Source organism: Ursus maritimus, unplaced genomic scaffold (genome assembly GCF_017311325.1).
Source record: "Ursus maritimus isolate PB19 unplaced genomic scaffold, ASM1731132v1 scaffold_17, whole genome shotgun sequence".
NCBI classification, from domain to species: Eukaryota; Metazoa; Chordata; class Mammalia; order Carnivora; family Ursidae; genus Ursus; species Ursus maritimus.
Window position 1 is genome coordinate 24143985 of NW_024424119.1, and position 13961 is coordinate 24157945.

A 13961-nucleotide genomic window follows, 5' to 3' on the forward strand; every position below is an offset into this window, starting at 1 on the left:
CCTAGGGTACACTTGTACCCACATTTCCAGTCCTGAAGCACAGGTCCAGTCCCTAGTCCCATTCCAAGTGGCCTCCTTCAGACAGCCTCCCGCCCTGCCCGGGCCAGTATGCTCTGCACTCAGCCTTGCAGCCTAGCTGAGCCCCAGGCCTGACCTGCTAGAGCCCCTGAATCGGGTCTGCATGACAGGGATGACCACTCCCCCGGCCCAATGATGAAGTCTGGCCTCTTCACAGTCTTGCAGCTCTGCCCCTATGGCTAAAACCTAGGCTTTCTTGGAAGGCAGCTCTGGAGATGACCCTTGAGAGGCCTTTCCCCTGTCAGGATTCAGCAGCCTCCAGGACTGACTGGATATCCCCATGTGGGACCTGCCTCACTGGGACCCCTCATTCCCCACAACTCTGCCCCTGGTCTCCAGGGAGCCTTATCCCCGAAGTAGCAGAAAGCCCCAGCCCCAGACACATGTGCCTGAGAGCTGTCCTGCCTCTCCCCATCTATATGGAGAGAGGTGACTCTCTCCAAGTAGAATTTCTTCCATCCTCCAGGCCTAGAAGGGGAGGGATCCTTGGAAGGAGGATACCCTCCCAAAGTGGGTCTGTTCCAAGGACTCATGAAATGGTGACGTTTAATGAGAACCCCCCACCCTCCCACCCCTGTATATACATCTATAAAAAATTCAAATACAGCAAGTTACCATTGAGTCAGACTAGAAGGGACCGACAGGGCATTAAATACTGTGGGGTGGGAGCAGGGAAAGGGGAGGGTCGTACAAAACGGGCACAGGTGGGGGAGTGAAAAGTGTGGGCACTGGGGGGAGGGGGATGGCTGGGCCCCCCCAGCGTCAGGAGCTTATAATCTGATGGTGGCAACAGAGACCCTGGGACAGACAGGAGGCTGGGGCAGGAGGAGAAATTATGGATGTGAGGGGCTCCCCTCAGACCCCCCCCTAGGGCTCCTGGGAGTCGCTGGCATTGGAGGGTCCAGCCCAAGGGGCCAGGGTGGGGGTGGGGGGTCTTTGGTGGGTGGGTTGGCTGCAGGGTCCTCCACTCCTGAGGGAGGGAGGAGGGCCAGTGCGGTGTGGCAGGGCTAGGGGGCGGCAAGCCCGGGCCTGCCGGGGTCTCTACAAATTATGTTTGAAGAGAATGCAGAAGGTCCTCCTGCCCGTGTGCAAAATAGAAACTGGGGTCTGCGGGCTCAGCTCCGGCCTCCTGCTCCTCTGCAGGTGCGCTGGCGTGTCCTCACGGGATGCCGGGCTCTGGGGAAACAGGGCAGGGGCTGTGAGGGATGAGGGTGGGATGCGGGTCCCCTTGGGCTCCCCTCTGCCACCCAGCCTCACTTGACTTACCAGATCAGGAGACTGTTGGCAGTGGTGGCAGCAGCAGCCAGGGCCAGAGTTACGGGGACACTGATCAAGAAGGGTGCCGAGGGTCCTCCGCCGCTGCCCAGCTCCCCAGGGTCACAAATCTTCGTGGTGGGTGGGGGTGCCAGTGAGCTGGTGGTGCTGGTCGTGGTCTCTGGGGAACATGGGGGAACTCAGGGCGGGGCCAGGGCTGCAGTCCAACCCAGATCTGGGGGGTTCAGGAGGCACACTGTTCCCGCTCCTTGTGTTAGACCAGTACTGCCTCTCCCATCAGACAGCCCCTGCTTCCTCTCTCAGACGTGTCCTGCCTCCCCCAGCAGGCAGATCCTGCTTCCCCCCGGCTCAAAGATGACCCCACCAACAATGTCCAGACAGCAAGGACCAGTAACAGCTTGGGCAGGACAGACAGACAGGGGTGTGGCAGCCTCAGAGTGCCTGGGGCAGAGGCTCTAAGGCTGTAAGTCCTCAGAGGAGTTGGAAGGCACAAGATAGAGCCAGACAACAGCGCAGGCCCACTGAGAGAACAGGGGGCAGGGGGTGGGGGTGCTCACCCGGGGCCTGGGCCTCCGTGGTGAGGTGTCGTGGCTCCTCAGTCCAGGGTGTGGCATGAGCGGCCACGCTCCAGTCACTCCACGTCCCAATCTCATTGTCCTTGGCCGCCACCTGGATGATGTACTCCTTCCCGGCATAGGCATCTGTGATGGTGTGCGTTGTGCCATCTGACAGCTCTACCTGCAGCCAGAGCACGGGATGGGGGTAGGGGGCCCTGGGGGTCAGGAGAGTGAGGTACCCCCAGAGGAACTGAGAACACTTCTGGGGAGAGACGAGTGAAGACCCCCCTGGAGGAAAAGAGAGCTTCCTGGGGGGAGAGAGAGGATATTGAGAATATTCCTGAAGGAGGGTAAAGACATCTTGGGGAGGAGACCCCAAGGGAGGGAACAGGATCCTCAAGGAGAGTAAGAAAATCTCGAAGGAGACTGGAAGCACCCTCAGGGGAGCAGAAGAAGGACTTCGCTCTGTGTCTCACTCTGCTGTCATCCCAGCTCCCTCAAAGTGCCCAGCTGAGCCCTGATCTCAGTCCTGCCTGGAGGTGACAAGAGTTAACAGGGTAAGAGAGGGGATGGTGATGTGCTTAGAGGAAAGGTTATCAACACAGACATGGAGCTAGGTTGCCTGAGTCCAGGTTTCAGCTGCATCCGCTCTCAGCCAGGTGACCAAGTTACTTAACCTCCATATGCCTTGCTGTCCTGATCTGTAAAATGGCACTAATGATCTAAGTCACAGGGGTATAATGAGGACTTGGGCATATGGTGAGCACCAAACACACTTCAGCCGGCTCTGTCATTATCACGGGTTCTAGCTCAGAGCCTGGCTTCCCAGATGCCCACTGCACCCAGCAGCCTGGCCTCCCACTCAGGAAGGCCTCCGCATGGTTATCACCCTGCCTCCCAAGCCGCAGGACAGCAGGACAGCAGGACAGCTGCTCCATTTCCTCCTGGAGGCTTCGCCACCCCACCCCCGCCCAGGCCAGCCCTATTCTGCTGGTCTCCCCCACCCTTCAGGCTGGCCTGCCTGTCCGGCGCCCCTCCCAGTCCCAGGCTGGGCTCTGGTTCATCTCAGCGGCACCCGCTGCCTCATTAAGCCTCCTCGTAAACAGGGGCAGCCGGCAGGGGCGGAGGAGGGGGCTGCTCTGGGCCACGTCTGGCTTCAGGGCTTTTTTGGTCCCTGTTCCAATCTTCCTTCCCGGAAAACTGGGGTCTGGGCTACCTACCTGACAGGCTGTGAGGACATGCACGCATGTGTATGTGTATTCATGTGTGTGAAGATGGGTCTAAGTAGAGCAGGAAGCCCCTCCAATAACCTCCCCCCTCCCGCCCCGATCTGTGGCTCTGAGGCGGGAGACACTGGTGAAGGTCAGGGTCAGGGTGAAAGTCATTTGGGGCCCAGACCTGGGCTCAGAAAGTCCTACTCACAGCCCTGGAAGATTGGTGGACCCCACAGACTCTCCTCCCCTGGAGTTGGGACCCAGTTCCTCCTCTGGTCCCCTATACCCTTTTGCCCTCCAAAGACCCCCCTCTGGCTGAGTAGAGAGGGAGAGAGCTATGGAGAGCCGATCAAATTATCACCTCATCGATGGACTTATGGTGGGCACCATACACCTTTAGAAATGTGGCGCAGGAGCCCAGTGTTTTCCTGGCAGCCACATCTCCTAGGCCTGGGCCCTTCTTGCTGCTAGGTTGTCACTGATCCCTTAATCCACACCCTTAAGAGAATGGCTCCTCAACTGGCAGGAATTCTCTAGTAGCTGGCATCTGCCTAGCCTCAGAGTGCTCCATCCAGTCTGCCGGAGCACATGCCAGACACGCCCTCTAGCCTCCCTGCTGAGTTAGGGCCAGAGCAGAAGATTCAGGGAACCCACACTGGATCCCAGTACTCGCCCCACCTTGTCCACGCTGGGATAGCCCCTGCCAGACCTCCCGGTGCCCATTCTCGTCAATCCTGGCCTGGAGCTCTCACTCCCCCTGAAAATCCAAGTGATGTATTTCTCTGTTCTCCCCCCTGTACCCTCCTGATCAAACACCGGCTTCTCTCCAGTATCAAGGATCAGGGGGAGTGGATTCTGTTCAGAGCGAAAGGCAAGTTCAAAAGAGCCATAAATCGAGCCGACTGCAACGCCGAAGAGATACGGAACAGGGCAAGCACACACCACAGGTCATACATGTTCCTGCCCCAGAGTCCTCATATTTCGCTCTGCCCACATCAGCGTGGGGGTCTGCTCTGCAGCGCGTGGTCTTGGCAAGCTCGTCACATGCATGTACGGAGCATGGGCCCTGCCGGGACCACGTGTATGTGTGCATGTTCCCGTGTGTGTGTGGCGGGCAGTATGCCAGGTCCACTGCGAGGCGTGTGCGCCGCGATGCGCGGGGCTGCTGCCTGTGGCTCGTTAGCAGGGGAGGGGGGCTTGTGAAACTAGACCCTGGTTATTAGCGATGCATTAGGCGCGGGCAGCTGGCCAGGCAGGAGGGACTCCGGACTCTGTCAGAGAACATGTGAGCAGCCTTTGTGGGGGCCAGGCCTACAACCTGGACAGGCACCCTGGAATCAAATTACGCACTTTAAAGCCTCGCTGGAAGGGGGGCATGAAGAGATGGGCTGGAGCCCGGTGGGTGGGTTGACCCCCAGGTACCAGCCTGGGTTAGCCTGTGGAGTACCCTCGCAGCCCCTGTCCGAGCCCACAGACCTCATGGGCCAGAGAGAGTGCCTACAACCCTGTGGGCCCAGGGCTGTCAAAGGAGAGAGAACGTCAAGTCCGCCCCAAACGCCTGGCTGCTCCTCAGAGCAAATGTAGGTTGATCAACAGCCCAGACCACAGCCTGACCCCATGCCAGGCCTCATCCACAGCTTCGTTCACAGCCTGGGCTGCCTCCTGATCTGTAACCTTGAGCTACATCTGACTTCGCGATCCTGACACTAGTCACGGCCTGAACTCATATTCTGACCCCTTGAGCCCTTGAGACTATGAGTCCTTGAGGACAGGGACTGTCCTGCCCCTTGGGTCCAGCACAGGTCCGCAGCCTGGGCCAGAGTCTAAAAGGGAGATACCTGATCAGGGCTGAGAGCTAGAGTTAAGGAAAGGGAAATCCTACCTGCCCTGCCTGCCATTTCCCTTTCGGGATTTCTCCCCATTACCCTGGGAGCCACAAAAACAGATGTATTCCCATCACACTAATGGAGGTCACTGGGAACCCTTTAGGGCCTCAGATCAGGATACCTTCCTCAGCCCCACCCATCCTTCCAGGCCCATCTGATCGCTTCTCCAAGGAAAGAAAGCCTCTTTGACTGCCCCCCAGCTTCACACTGGAACACTGACCAGCTGATATGGGTGATATGGATACCTCCCATGCCACGTGGCTCTGATTCAGGCACTTGGGATCTGGGCAGGGCAGGGCAGGGCACTCACATGCTGCCACTGGTCCAGGATGAGGGGTCGGTAGCGCAGAAAGAACTTGAGAGGAAAGGACTCAGGGTCAGGCCAGGTCGAAGGGGTCTGCCAAGTCACCTCTAGCCGGCGAGGGTTGCTGGGTACTGGTCGGGCTACCACATTTTCTGGAGGGTCAGGCTTCACTGTTAAGGAGACACAGCTTCATTACCTCACTAATCTCTGGGAACAACCCCACTTTGTCAACCCCAGTCACCATGTCCACCATCTCACATCGCCAACCATTGTCCTAGTTGTCACAGTGGCCACCCCTCTTCTCTGTTGTCCATTCTGGCAGCTACCATTAACTGTCTCATTATTTCCACCTCTCACACCCCTGTCACCACCAAGGACTGTCACTATAGTCATTGTCACCAGCTCATGATAGCGATATCCCAAATTTCATCCCATCATCCCAGTCCCATGCTCATAATGACCAGCATCCCAATGAGTAGGTCTATATGATGGCTCCATTACCAGCATTGTCTCCATTGTCACCTGGATCACCCCCTCCTGCACCAGTCTCATACACTCCCTTCAAGCTTGGCTTTTCACCTCAACTCTTCCAGTTCCAAACTGAGATACACTCTCCCCTGGAAGAGTCTGGGTTTGAAGCTGCTCTGTGGGTCAAGGTTAAAAGATAGTCCACAGGCGTGGCAGACCTGGGTTGGAGGTAGGCTGAGGACATGATGGGAGTGTAAGGACCCAACTCATGTAGAAACAGTCTGGGGGACTCAGTGATGGTATGGAGGGCAGGCAGAGGGTCTGGCAGGATGGGGCAGCAACAGGCAAGGGGTCTGGCTGGGATGGGGCAGTGGCAGGCAAGGGGTCTGGCATCTGGCTGGGATGTGGTAAGAGCAGGCAAGGGGTCTGGCTGGGATGGGGCAGCGGCAGGCAAGGGGTCTGGTGTCTGGCTGGGATGGGGCAGCTGCAGGCAAGGGGTCTGGCTGGGATGGGGCAGCGGCAGGCAAGGGGTCTGGCTGGGATGGGGCAGCGGCAGGCAAGGGGTCTGGCTGGGATGGGGCAGCGGCAGGCAAGGGGTCTGGTGTCTGGCTGGGATGGGGCAGCTGCAGGCAAGGGGTCTGGCTGGGATGGGGCAGAGGCAGGCAGAGGGTCTGGCTGGGGTGGGGGTGGGGTGAGGGCGGTATCTGTCCCAGTCCTGTCTCCTGTTCTGACACCTCATTCATCACAAGCCGTAAGGAAGCCATTAGCGTGGGGGCGGGGGGGAGCTGCAGCTGCACAAGGGTCTGGCCCAGCCTGCCCCCTTCCCCCTCCTGTATACTCTGGGAGCCAGAGAGACGATGGGAAGAGCTGCTGGAAAGGTCTCTTGGCCCCTGCAGGTAAAGGACATTCACTCAAATGTTCACAGGTATATACACGCCACGAGTACACGTACACACGTATACACACGCCACATGTACCTATGCACACGTGAAGATCCCCAGCAATGCTCACACACCCCGCCGGCACACATCCACTTACTCACTCCCACTGGAGTATGCTGTAGGGACCACCCCCGCCCCACGTACCAATGGTGAACTCGTCGAAGGTGATAGCTGTGGCGTTGTGGCCCAGAGCATTGCTGACGCTTATCGAGACCTTGTACTTGATGGTGGAGAACAGGTGCATGTAGCGGATGTGGCAGCGGTTCTTGAGGGCTGGGTCCTTCTCACAGACCATCATTTTGGAGCCGTGCCTGGGGAAGGGTGAGGCACAGGCACTGTTACCAACATCAAGGGTCAGGTGGGGCAGAGGTTGGGGGAAGGTCAAGCCCAAGGCTGGGCTAGGGTCTGGACTGAGGGCGCACTGGGTGGCTGGAGGAGAGGTCAGAGGTCAGGGTTGGAACCGGTTCACAGGCAAGTCTACTCACAGCACGGTCACATTGAAGGTGTTGGGGATGTAGGTGGGGGTGGGCAGATGCCAGCTGCAGTAGAAGCCCTTGGGGTAAGTGTTGGAACGGCAGCTGAGCACAGGCTCCCGCGGCGGCACTGAGGGGTGAGGACAGCACGGTCAGGGTATTCTTGGAGCCCCTAGTCCCCGGCGCTAGTGTGGGGACAGGTGGGCCCCAGAACCCCAGCTCTCCCCCTTCAACCCATCGGCAATGCCAGAGGTTGGGGAGGGGTGGCTGTCAGCGAGGGTCTGAGGCTTCCCAGGCCGCAGAGAGCCAGATGTTTAATTAAAGAAAAACAAGGGCTATATGAAGAGGGAGCCCCCCCCACCTGCTCAATGGAGGCGGGAGCTGCAGGGAACAGGGGGCTGCGGGCCTCAGCTCATCAATCACAGGATGGAGGTGATGTCTGGGGGAATCGGCCCCAGCCCCACATCTCCTGACACACTGTGTCCATTCACAGAGAAAAACTGTGCAACAGAGGCTGGGAGGGGGGGTGTCTTGACTGGGTCCTCTGGTTGCTGGAGTAATCAGAGTACACTCCCTGGAGAAGAGTCATCCCAGGCTTCGCCCAGCAGAGATTAAGAAACATGAGGACAAGCCTGGCGGTTCCACAGAAACAACAGCCCCGGGTGGCTATGCACACTGGGTGTGATTCTGTGTGGAGGTGTCTCCACGCTCGAGTATACGTGTTACACGTGTCTCTGTGACATGAATGACCCATGATGGAAAGTAGGCACATACATAGGAGTCTCTATGGCCACGGGTCAGAATGTGTCCCTGTATGACTGCACGTGTGTGCAGACGCCTGTTGAGAGGAAGCTACTGTTCCCTCACTGTATACCTCACCTAAGTCCTAGCCCCCAGCTCCTCCATCACAGACCCTTTAAGAAGCGCTTTACTTGGTTAGCAGCAGCCTGCAATCTAGAATGGGGAGTCCCCCAGAGGGATGGAGACCTGCCTGAGGTCACACAGCAAGCCAGAGCTGGAACTAAACCCCAGGAAGGAGATACCCACCTATATGAACACACGTATACACTTGGGAAGTTCTTTCTGCTATCTAACCACACTTCTTGCTGCTGTGAGCACTTAGCCCGGCTGTCCCACCCTCAGGCATTGGGTAAGGCGTGAGGACAGCCGGCTCAGGTTCCTGGAAGGAGGCAGCTTCTGTGATCTGACCCAGGCAAGGAATGTCCGTCAGTGGCTCCAGGGACACTGACACCTCCCTCCTGTGTTCCCCCCCCACCCCCTGCCTGACAGGTGGACAGGAAATGGGAGGGGGGCAGTTCAATAAGCCAGGGACTGTGAAAGGGGGAGTACATGTCTATGCTTGCCGAGTGGCCATGGTGACACATGGGGAACTGCGGGCTTTCATCCACAGTGTACACGTGATTGTGACTGACTCTGATTGCATGTACATGTCCAGTGTGTGGGAAGTGTATGTATAGCGGGGCCGAACCCCCAGGGCCCAATCTGGCTTTGCAGCAGGAGAGATGAGAGGGTCAGAGAGGCATCTGGGAAACTTGGGTGTATGTAGCAGCTAGAGTGGGCTACGCTGTGGGCAAAGGTGCTCCCCAGGCCTGCAGGGGAGAGCCAGAGCCCAGCTGAGCCCCCACAAGGGGCAACCTGCATTCCATCCACTGCTGTCTGCTTCCCCTGGGGAGCCTTCCTGGCCCTGTGTCCATCTTGTGTCTGTTCCATGTTCATCCTGTGTGCCTCTCATATCCCTTCCCTATCTGCCCAGGGACACAGAGGCATGGGGGTGGGGTGGGGGGTGGCCAAGGACACAGGAAGTGCCTTGTGGGGGCCTGTAGGCCAGGCCAGAGTTGGCAGCCACCCCAGGAGAAAAGGACATTCCGAGGTCGGCTGAGAAGCCTCCACTCCCCCCTCCTGCCACCCCCCCTCCCCCAGCTTCAAAGGAGAAGGGTGCTGGGGGTGGGGTGGGTACTGAAGGCTGCAGAGTCAGCTCCTTGCTGCCTGGGACTCTTTGGAGGGCAGAGCGGGCCATGGCACTGGACTCAGAGGCCCCCTCCACCAGCCAGCCTCCCCACTGACCAGGCCCCTCCATTCCTCCTGACCATCCTCCCCAACTGAGACCAGCCTCCCCCTCAAACCAGTGCCTCTCTCTGACTGGGCAGGTCATGGGGGACCGGGGGGCCAGGCAGGGCTTTGTCTGTCATCTGGCTACTCCTGCCTGGCCTTGGGCCCTGAGTAGGGAAGGGCTTGGGTTTCCTGACAGGGACCAGGTTTCTCAGAGGGAAAAGGAGGAAAGAAAAACAAAGAAAGGAAGAAAAGGAGTGACTTGCTGCAGCTGGAGCCCAGCTGAGGGGCCGGGTGGGCGGAGGTGGGGGTGCTGTGAGAGACCAAGTGTGAGGTTGTGGGACAGCGTGCGATCAGGCCTGTTGTGAGCGTGCTGCAAGTAGGGAAGAAGCTGTTTTTAAGACATGGCAATTGTGAGGCTGTGTGTTAACTCTGAGAGGCTTCGTGTGTGTGACTGGAACTCTGGGCAACCGTGTAACCCTGCAATTGGCTGTGTGTGACTGCAGACTGCACTTGTGTGACTCCGGGCAGGCTGTCTGACTTCAAGACTGCCTGTACGGGTGTGGCCGAGGGGCTGAGGTACTCTCCGAGAACACGCGTAAGTGCGCCATGGTGTCTGAAAAACAGGACAGCAAGACTCATACCTGAAACGCTATACATGAGACGAAGCTTAAGCCTGAACACATTTTTCAAACTGTGGGTGTGGGAAAGTGCCCAGAATTCCAAGTGTGTCCACACGTATGAGCTGAATCCACGTGAGAACATGTTAGAGGCTGTGTGTGAGCAAAAACTCATATGCGTATGTGTCAGGTCATTCTCTGGGCATACATATTCTTGGATGCCCAGGCATCCCAAGTTGCCCTTTGTGGGGGCTCCTGAGATGCCCAAGTGACTGTGGTAGCCTGTGGCAGGTCATCCTCGGGTCCCATGAGGGGCCGTGTATGCGTGTGCATGTGTGCGTGTGCCCCCGCTGGCCCAGGGTTTGTTTGTTTTCCTCCTAATTGGCTTGTTTTTCCATGTCCAGCCCACCAAACCGCATGTTTTTCCTCTCATCTCGCCAGCCCGCCTGGGCTGGAGCCCCCGGCACGCACGAGGCCTGCCCGCCGGCCCAGAGAGAAGGAGGGGCAGGCTGCCCACACCCCTGGCCAGGCCAGATCGGGCTGGGTGGGGCAGGGTGACCCTTCCAGCTCCAGCCCTGCCCGGGCCCCACCCACACTCCTCCTGTGTGGCATCAAAGCCCGTGGCCTGTCCCAACCTTATCTCATGACATCTCTCAAGGCACCCCAACTTCTGGCTTCCCAGATGCCCCTCTCCTGCCTCCCACCTGTCTTTTTCCCCCAGACTTCTTCATCCACAAGCTGCTCTTTCCTTCTCAGCCAAACAGGGCTGAGGGGGAAGCAGTGCTGAACCAGGGGTTCTGGCGTTCCTGTCCTGACCAATCAAATACAGATATGTAAAAACTGGACAAGGAACTGTCCATTTAAAATCAGTAAAGCACTCTGATTTGTTTTAGCTTAAAATCAGAAATACACTGAATCAGCAGTGTCTAGTAAACAAAAGAATGCTAGTAAAGGTAACCCTGTGATCTTGTTTCCTAATGTGGCGGTCCTTTCATCAGCCCGGGGAGGGGGGGGACTCCTCCGAGCTGTCTGTGAGCACCCGCCCGAGGGCAGGAAGGTGGACGGGGAGAAAGCAGTTCAGGGATCAGTCTGGTTAAGACGACTTTCAACAGGATATTTTTGTGATCAGTTTCCCTTGGAAATAGAAACATGAAAATCTTGTATGTTTAGGATAAATATTAAATAATTTTTGGCTTGAATGACTCACAAATCAGGGGTAACTTTGTCCTGTCCTCCGAGTGCTGCTAGAAGAATAATTTGATATTGAGTGTTGCCAAGCCCAGTCTCTTGTTACTAATATAAAGTGACTGAAACAATCATGATTAATGTCCCCTGTTCCTCTGACCAGCTCTTTAGAAGGAAACAAGGCAATGAGAGATAAGTACCTGTTACTAACGCTACAGCCAATTCATGGCCAGCCCTCCTCTGACACGCAGAGCCTGGGGAGTGGGCAGCGCCATATATAAAAGGCCTGGGCTACTGGTCACAACAGGGCAGCTGTGGGCATGTCCTGTGGGTACAGACTACAGACACCACTTCTAGACCCAATTTCTCTTCAAAGACCTCTCAAAGATCAAGTCATTAGGAATAGGGCCCAGGGTCACCAAGGCCTAACCATCATGGCCAGCCTCGTCCATCCTAAGGACTTCTAGGACTCAAACTGAGAAGACAGGGGTGTCAAATTGGTCTCCTCCTTCTTCCATGGCACGCAGCGTATGATCTTTTCTGTGTGTACGGACATGGGGCTAGGCTGAGCGTTCCACTTCCAACGGACCTCTTGGTGGGCCCGGGAGAACTCAGGTAGGCTGGTCCTGTATTTCTCAACCTGGACAACAGGGGTCATTCCACCCTTGGCTTGCAACTCAGACACTTGGATATGATTGCCATCTTTCCAGTTGAAACACAGGAAGGCTTTTCTGTGTGAAAAAGAATATCCCCACCAAAACACATTTTCACCCCTACTCTAACCCCACTGGTGGGTCAGTGTTTTGTGGACGACCATGAGCAACCCTTCAGTATAACATTTCCCGTGGTTGTCCATAGCAATCTCTTGACAACAGGGAAAGGGCCGACTCCCAGGTCGCTCAAGCATCTCCTCCCCTAGGCAGCTCCCGAGGAACCTCAGAAAGTGGGGTGCATCCCCCAAATGGGATGAGGCCAGAGAAACATGAATCTTTGGCTCAAGGAGAAAAGAAATGGAACTATTTTCAGAATATCCTGTTGGTGGGTGCCCATCCAGCTTGACCCTCAGCAGCACTGATAAGCTCCTCATTCCAACTTCTCCAAACCTGTCTTCTGAATCACATTCACTCCCTTTTCCCTCTACCTTCCTGTTGGCTCCTCCTCTTCTCTTTTTTGTGGCTCATTTCTTTCCATCAACCCTTTATAAAGTGATGGTCTTCAGGGCCCAGTTCTGGGTCGTCCTCTCTTCTCATCCCAGAGTTCTCTCCCTTGGCCATCTCACCCCCTCCGTGGCCTTTCCCATCCCATCCTCAGCCCAGGCCTCTCCTGAGTCCCAGACCCTCAGATCCACTGGCTACAGCCTTCAGCTCCCAGTTGTCCCGAGGACCCCAATCCCACATACCTACAGCAGGCGTCAGCGATGCCCCGGCAGATCCCTGGCCCGTCCCTACTGCCCTCTGCTGCAGTTAGGTGCCTAAGAGCTTTCAGTGGTCACCAAAACCTGCACTGCTTGCTGAGGCATCAGGCCAAAAGTGTGGGGGAATGAAAGCATCCCTGCCCCCACCCTGGGAGACTCCTTCAACCAAGGATGGGCAGGAATTAGTATACAAACTTCTAAGCTCCCTCACAGCTCAGGCCGAACTCCCAGGTACGTGTTCTGCCTGGGCACTCAGAGCTCCCTCAGGGCGAAGCTGCAGTTGCCCAGATAACTGGATAACTCCGTCTTTATTGGTCCCCTTAACTTCCTTTTTCTAGCATCTTCTCATTTCCTTACGGTGTTTCTGCCACCAGACAAATGAACTACTTGCATACAAACTCTCATCCTGGGATCTGACTCTAGGGAAATCCAAAATAAGATGACTTGCATACTACTGTCCAAACAGAACACATTATCTTTTTTTTTTTTTTTTAAGTAGGCTCCACGCCCAATGTGGAGCCCAGCACAGGGCCTGAATTCAGGACTCTGAGATCAAGACCTGAGCTGAAATCAAGAGTCAGATGCTTAACTGACTGAGCCACCCAGGCACCTCCAGAACACACCATCTTTTCCTCCACTGACCCTTCCACCTTGCCCCTGTTGCAGTGATGGGTAGGACCGGCTGTCTTGACTCCTCCTGCTCTCTACTCTCCTGTCCTCTCTACCTTCAATCCACCACCAACTCCTGGAGGTCCAATCAGCCCCTCTCAACTGCCCCGACTCCATGCCCTGGCCCCTCTTCCTCATCATCTGCGCTGCATCCAGAACAGCCTCCTTCCTGCCCTGGCATTGCCCCCATCCAACCTGTCTCTCTTCACTGCCCTGAGAAGGATCTCTTAAGAACACGATGACCCTGCTCATGTCACTCCCTAGCTTCTAGGATCATGATCTGCCCTAAACCTCCTTTAGCTCCCTTCCCCCACTTACACCAGCCCAAGTGGCCCTTTCATGCCCTCACAGCCTCTGAGGCCTATAGTCACACTTAGCTCTGCCAGAAGTGACTTTGTCAATGTATCCTCCAAATCACCAAATCTCCATGTGCGTCCCACTCCAGGAAGTGCTCTTTCTTCCCCGGAGCCTCCCAGAGTGCCTGTTCCTCTACCTGCATAACCAGCCCCTGTGAGAGCGCACATGGAGTGGGGTCACTCCTGCTTGGAGCTGTGACGCTAGGATTCCTCCCTATCAGGCCCCAGAAGGATCGTGCCCTGCTAGCCCTCCTCTGCCCATCTTGTCATAGGGAACATGATTTCCGGATCTCACAGACCTCCGGGAGTGGGGTGGGGGTGGGATACATGTGCAGAATGCCCAGGGGTCTGGACTCCGTGGGAAACACTGGGCTCAGAGGTCAGAAGAGAAGGCTAGGATAGGATCAGAGGGCAAAGGTCAGGGTGCTGCAGCGCCCCCCCCCCCCCCCCC

At 56.7% G+C, this 13961-nt stretch overlaps 1 protein-coding gene across 4 annotated transcripts in view; it reads right to left on the minus strand.

Annotated features, from left to right (window-relative positions):
* Positions 1-684: 684 nt before the first annotated feature.
* The window catches only part of CNTFR (ciliary neurotrophic factor receptor), a 43169-nt gene continuing 29892 nt past the window's right edge, over positions 685-13961 (minus strand). For 3 of the 4 annotated variants that reach the window (XM_008695142.2, XM_040631544.1, XM_040631543.1), the window contains exons 5-10: positions 7209-7326; positions 6868-7034; positions 5321-5484; positions 1911-2091; positions 1345-1513; positions 685-1254 (exon numbers count right to left, since the gene is read on the minus strand). In XM_008695142.2, coding sequence (XP_008693364.1) covers position 1254; positions 1345-1513; positions 1911-2091; positions 5321-5484; positions 6868-7034; positions 7209-7326 — 800 coding nt within the window. In that variant the 3' untranslated portion in view covers positions 685-1253. Of the gene's footprint in view, positions 1255-1344; positions 1514-1910; positions 2092-5320; positions 5485-6867; positions 7035-7208; positions 7327-13961 lie in introns of those variants that run through there. The other variant, XM_040631545.1, reaches the window with a different exon arrangement.